The sequence below is a fragment of the Agrilus planipennis genome, unplaced genomic scaffold (assembly GCF_000699045.2).
Source record: "Agrilus planipennis isolate EAB-ADULT unplaced genomic scaffold, Apla_2.0 scaffold230, whole genome shotgun sequence".
NCBI lineage: Eukaryota > Metazoa > Arthropoda > Insecta > Coleoptera > Buprestidae > Agrilus > Agrilus planipennis.
In genome coordinates, this window is record NW_020438941.1 from 90,901 (window position 1) to 97,878 (window position 6,978).

The 6,978-nt window shown below is 38.2% G+C and overlaps 1 protein-coding gene across 1 annotated transcript in view; it reads right to left on the bottom strand.

Annotated features, from left to right (window-relative positions):
* The window catches only part of LOC108740492 (BMP-binding endothelial regulator protein), a 57,152-nt gene that overhangs the window by 19,097 nt on the left and 31,077 nt on the right, over window positions 1–6,978 (bottom strand). The window contains exon 3 of the mRNA XM_025974564.1: window positions 6,453–6,555. Coding sequence (XP_025830349.1) covers window positions 6,453–6,555 — 103 coding nt within the window. The remainder of the gene's footprint in view (window positions 1–6,452; window positions 6,556–6,978) is intronic.

The following is a 6,978-nucleotide window of genomic DNA, read 5'->3' on the forward strand; positions in this document are numbered from 1 at the left end:
GTTATATATTGTATTAATAATTGTTTCAGTTTAGTTTAAGTTACTTTTAACTTTAAGTTTAATTTTCATTTTTGTTGATCGGGTAACTCACCCTCTCAACGGGGGGAGTATGTTGTAAATTGTCAAGTACCTCGCTTTCTATTTCATCGTCTCTCTCTACATCTTATCTATCTGTCCTTATTTTCTCCTTTATTTATGACTTTTCTGTACTTTCGACCACCATTTCGCCTATCCTTCTCTTGCCGATTACTAATACTTCTGTGCTGTCTTTCTCTATCTCACCACCTTTTCACCCTTAAGTAGCGTGCCATCGGTACCAAGAGGAGAGTACGAAGGTTGCTGCCAAGTCGCACGTTTCGTTCATTTCACCGTTCATTCACCGTTTTATTCACCGTTTTATTCACCGTTTTATTCACCGTTTATTCACCGTTCTTGTTTCACCTAGTGTACGCCGATTGAAGGCATTGTATATATTGTAAATAGATTCAATAGATTCTACTACATTTACAGTGTTTTTCAATCCCCAACAAAAACCTGCAACCCTTTAATTAGGATTGCTAGGACGTTTCATGCGATAATATAGCCGCCGATTCTGAGTCACCGAATCGTATGAAACAGTTTTTTTGGTCCTTCGAGCCGGATTGTGAACATTTAGTTACTAATACAGTGTGTATGAGCCGCACCTTAATAAATTAGTGACATATAATAGTGTAAACAGTTCAGTTAATTAGTGCACGTGAAAGTGCTCCTTACATTAGTACTGGATTATCATTACATCGTTTCACTACAACCCTTGAGAAAATCATCGCTGAAAGAGTCGTCACCGAGAGGTCATCACCGTGAGAGTCACCGCTGCGAAATTCACCGTCGGAACCGTCATCAACCAGTCAAGGTAGGTTCGTTAATTTGTTACAAATCGCCATTCCTTTTGTTATCCTTTCTACTTAACCTAATCGCCACTCAAAATGACCGACGAATTACAAAGATTACACCGCAGACGAGGCTATGTACTAAGTACTATCACTATTTTATCAAAAACACTCGACGAATGGGATTCGAACCCCAACCAACGCGATGCTGATTATTTGCAAGCCACCTTAGAATCCATGGAAAAGGCCTACAAGAAGTTTGAAGATATTCAAGAGCAGTTAGAAGATATCGATGAAACAGAAATTGACCACCGGGAACCGATTATAATAAAATACAACACCGCTCTTGGAAGAGCCCGAAAATATCTTCGTGAATCACGCTCTCCGACACAGTCAACATCAAGTTCAAGTGAAATTCAAATTGTACCATCGTCAAATCGCCAAGCACCCCTACTTGCAAATTTACCTCAAATTAATCTACCTTCATTTGATGGTAATCCTGAGAATTGGAATTCATATTTCGATTTATTCCAATCATTAATCGATAAAACCGACTTGGAACCCGCTCGTAAACTGCAGTATTTACGCATGTCTGTGAAAGGTAAGGCATATGCTGCAATTGAGTCATTACAGACTACCAACGACAATTACCACACTGCATTGTCAATCTTAAAAGAAAAGTACGATTGCACCCGTCAGAACATGATGCGACATTGGGCAATTCTTCGTGAGTATCCTCGATTACAAAAGGATACACCGGTAGCTTTAGGTAATCTGGTTGACATATTTAATCAACATATGAGGTCACTAGAAAATCTAAAGGCTCCTCACAGATTTAATTTTATCTAAAATTAATCCAGCAACAGCATGGCATTGGGAAATGACTTTAGACAACAATGAAGTACCCAGCTATAAAACCTTGTTGAAATTCTTAGAAAAAAGATCCAAGTGCTCGACGTTTTCATCAACAAAGGAAACCAGTTCTCCAAAAATTGAAGTAGACAAATTCAGGAAACAACATAATCACAGCACCCGAACCCATTCTTTCTTTACAAACAAGCGCACATGTCCCATTTGTTCAGATTCTCATACCATTTACCAGTGTGAACCATTTCATAAATTATCTGCAGAAGAAAGAGGAAATGCCGTGGCAAAGGCAAAACTTTGTTACAATTGTCTGTCTTATGGGCACGGATATTCTCTCTGTGGTTCCAGAAAGGGCTGCAATAAATGCCAAGGACGTCATCACACTCTCTTACACCGACATGCAGAAAAAGGTCAACGGTCCAAAATTAATGGAAATACACCCACTTCGTCTCCATCGCCGACTCTAAAGGAAAATACATCATTGCCCACTTCACAAAGGGCGGAAGATGTCCCTCATAAACCTGACAGGTCTGTTGCACTTGTACTCAATTCAGCAACGAGTGATTTAATGGTTACTGCTGTCGTCCAAGTTTTCAATTGCCGAGACAAATCAATTCAAGCTCGCACCCTTATTGACACTTGTGCCACATCGAATTTTATGACTGAAGATTTAGCAAATGCCTTAGGACTCAAGATAGAAAAATGTAATGTTTCCATCGGTGCCTTAAACACATTAACAACTGTCGCAAGGGGTACCGTCAACGCAGTCATAAAATCAAGGGACAATAGATACGAACGATCACTTACATTTTTGGTAGTTCCTTGTATATCTCAGCGTATACCTGACCAACCTATTCATAGAGAAAATATTAAGATTCCTCATAATTTGAAATTAGCCGATCCTAACTTCCATAAACCCGCAGAAATAGATTTATTACTTGGAGCCGGGGTCGCCTTGTCATTGTTTTGTGTAGGACAGATGCAAATACAATCAGATAAGGAAATCGAATTGTATTTACAAAAAACACGACTTGGATGGGTCATCGGGGGGAGCGCGCCGTCAATAAAAGTATCACCAACTCGTACATGTCATATGACAAACGAAATATATTTCGACTTAGCGAAATTCTGGGAAGTTGAAGAAGGATCACCAGGTAAAACATTCACCTCTGAAGAACAAACATGTGTTCAACATTTTCAACAACACGTCACCCGCAATCAGGATGGTCGTTATGTAGTCGCCTTGCCGTTCAATGAAAGAAAACCAGATTTAGGTGAATCTTATGCAATGGCATTAAAACGATTGTATAATCTGGAGAGAAAATTAACAAGGGATACTGAATTAAAGGATCAATATCATGCCGTTCTCACAGAATACTTAACTCTAGGTCATATGTCAAAGGTCACTCATGAACAAACAGAAGGTTCAAATTATTATTTTCCTCACCATGCAGTACTGAAAGAAGGTAGCTTAACTACAAAGGTCCGTGTTGTCTTTGATGGGTCAGCCAAGTCCAGTACAGGCATATCATTAAATGATATCCTGATGGTGGGACCTACTATACAGAGTGATCTTTTCTCTTTGTTGCTGCGATTTCGAATCCATCAAATCGTTATTACAGGTGACATTGAGAAAATGTATAGACAATTTTTAGTTCGCCCCGAAGACAGACGTTACCAACGAATTTTGTGGAGAGATGACGATAATAAAATTCAAACATATGAATTGAATACTGTTACTTTTGGAGTTGGGCCCGCACCGTTTCTCGCTATTGCTTGTTTACATCAGTTAGCTGATGATGAAGCAGCTGATTTTCCTATAGCTTCCAGAATCGTTAAGGAAGATATGTATGTGGACGACGCAATAACCGGAGCAGATACAATAGAAGAGGCAGTCACTATAAGAGATGAACTTATCAGTCTGTTAGAACGAGGTCAATTGAAAATAAGGCAATGGGCTTCTAATGATCCTAATTTACTAAAAGATCTCCCTAAAGAAAGTATTAACCCCCATCTTCAAATTGGACAATCGTCTACAATTAAAACATTAGGCGTTTCGTGGGATTCAACATCTGATAGTATTATATATAAAGTACGAGCATGTAATTTGAGTGACCGTGTTACCAAGCGCCAAATACTATCTCAAACAGCCAGCATTTTTGACCCACTTGGTCTTTTATCACCAGTGATTATAGTAGCGAAAATTCTAATACAGAGGCTATGGTCACTTAAGCTAGATTGGGATGAAACGTTACCGATGGATCTTCACTGTAAATGGGTCCAATATTATAATCAACTTCCTGCGCTCAATAACCTTTCCTTTAAAAGGAAAACTGTCATTAGCAACGCCCGGTCAATTCAACTACATGGTTTTTGCGACGCTAGTGAAAACGCATATGGGGCTTGTATGTACTTAAGGTCTGTCGATTGGGACAATAAGGTGTACACCGAGTTATTATGCGCTAAGTCAAAGGTTGCGCCACTTAAAAGGCTGACAATTCCGAAGCTGGAATTATGCGGGGCTGCATTGCTTACTAAATTATATAACATCGTAAAGGACGCCATTCCTTGTAAGTTGGATAGTGTATATTTTTGGACGGATTCGATGATCGTCTTACATTGGCTTCGAACTCCATCAAAAAGACTTTTACCTTTTGTTTCAAACAGATGTTCAAATATCCAGGCAAATACCAATATAAATGATTGGTACCACGTACGGATACACGACAACCCGGCTGATCTTGCTTCAAGGGGCTTGCTACCTGCGGAGTTCGTGCGTCCTTCCCTTTGGCAACATGGTCCAGAATGGTTAAATACAAACTATAATTGGTCCATAAATGAAATAACACCTATTACAGAGTTACGCAAGGTATCATGTTTTCTAACAAAACCAAATGATCCTGCCGATAATTATTTATGGTCGATTTTTACCCGCTTCTCATCATTTAATAAACTTATAAGGGTTAAGGCATTTAAACATCATTTGAAAAGAGTGGTCGGTCATAACATCCTACTTCACCTAGAACAATTCAATACGCTGATTATCGAGATCGAAGCTATACTGAATTCACGCCCTTTAGCCCCCATATCCTCTGATCCTCAGGACTTACTAGTTCTAACACCCAGCCATTTCCTTACCGGTGATTCGTTAACGAGCCTACGCGAACGAGACTATTCAGAAGTACCCTCCAACCGTTTATCCGTTTGGCAGTTCCTTCAGAAATTAAAACAACATTTCTGGAACCGTTGGAAAAACGAATACCTCAACGAACTTTCAAATCGTTGTAAATGGACCAGCGGTCAACATCCAATCGTTGAAAACAGCATTGTTCTACTACGAGAAGACAACATGCCTCCTCTACATTGGCCCCTGGGACGCGTAGTGAAAGTCCATCCTGGTGTCGATGGTGTAATTCGTGTAGTGACAGTGAAAACCGCGAAAGGGACTGTGAAACGTTGTGTAAAACAATTAGCACCGTTACCAATTGATAATATTAATCAAAGTGATAGTAATAAGGATTGAATATTTCAATAAAAGGGACTCGAAGTTAATTCCTTTAGTTATATATTGTATTAATAATTGTTTCAGTTTAGTTTAAGTTACTTTTAACTTTAAGTTTAATTTTCATTTTTGTTGATCGGGTAACTCACCCTCTCAACGGGGGGAGTATGTTGTAAATTGTCAAGTACCTCGCTTTCTATTTCATCGTCTCTCTCTACATCTTATCTATCTGTCCTTATTTTCTCCTTTATTTATGACTTTTCTGTACTTTCGACCACCATTTCGCCTATCCTTCTCTTGCCGATTACTAATACTTCTGTGCTGTCTTTCTCTATCTCACCACCTTTTCACCCTTAAGTAGCGTGCCATCGGTACCAAGAGGAGAGTACGAAGGTTGCTGCCAAGTCGCACGTTTCGTTCATTTCACCGTTCATTCACCGTTTTATTCACCGTTTTATTCACCGTTTTATTCACCGTTTATTCACCGTTCTTGTTTCACCTAGTGTACGCCGATTGAAGGCATTGTATATATTGTAAATAGATTCAATAGATTCTACTACATTTACAGTGTTTTTTCAATCCCCAACAAAAACCTGCAACCCTTTAATTAGGATTGCTAGGACGTTTCATGCGATAATATAGCCGCCGATTCTGAGTCACCGAATCGTATGAAACATTCCCCTTCCAATGTCTTGGATGCGTGCTGGCAAAATCGTAGGTAGGGAAAAAAAAGCGCAGTAAACTCTCGACTGTTGCTCAATAAACATACTTTTTCGTACAGTACCTGCCAAAAGTTTTGTTCAATCATGAATAGTAGTGCGAGTCGAAAAAAAGCGTTAAAGCCTTTAATATGTCTTCAAATATAAATAAACATCTCGTTGATATTTTCAGTAGTAATTGGTGTACCAATAACAGCACATTTGAGCAATGCAATTGTAGTGGATAAAATGGTCAATTTTTCCGTGTATACGGACTATACGCTCCTCACCGATTGAGAGTTTGGCCGACTGTTGTCTCCTTTCTTTTCTGGCCTAGTGCTGTTCTTTTCTACTTTCCGCCGATCAAACTGAAGGTCACATCGCTACAGAAACTAAACGAAGTGTACCTACATGTAACAGATGTGTATCTCAGAACGTTTAATTATTTTACTAACCAAAGGAATAGAAATCACAGTATCTAATATAATTACCTTTTGTAAACAAGTACATATTTACCTTTGCATCTTTGACAACAACCATCTTCTGTCCCTTCAATCAGCATGTAGCAACCATCGATTGGTGGACATGTGTACTCACTACGACACTCCACAAATCCGTTCTGGAAATAAAAAATTCATACCTTAGCAGGCGAAAACTATTAAGTACTTATTTAACAACAGTTTTAAATTAACAACATAATTCACTCGAAATTTTTAGGTATTCCTTCTATCAAAACAATGAATTCAAAGATAAGTATATGAATTATCAAAAAAAAAAAATAATAAAACTGTTTACAACAAAACTGGCGATTAATAAAATAGGGGTGTTTGTCCACTTTTACATTTTAGTAATGGAAACAGATTTGCTTTCTGTTAATCCTCATATTTATTCTACCGTACCAATTATGGCAGACTACATTTCATTATACCACTGTTTATTTTACAGTTACACATGAAATCGGGTATGAATTAAATATATACAGTTGATTTAGAATTTCAACAATATTCTTTTTATTTATTACTTATTACTTTTAACTATTTTT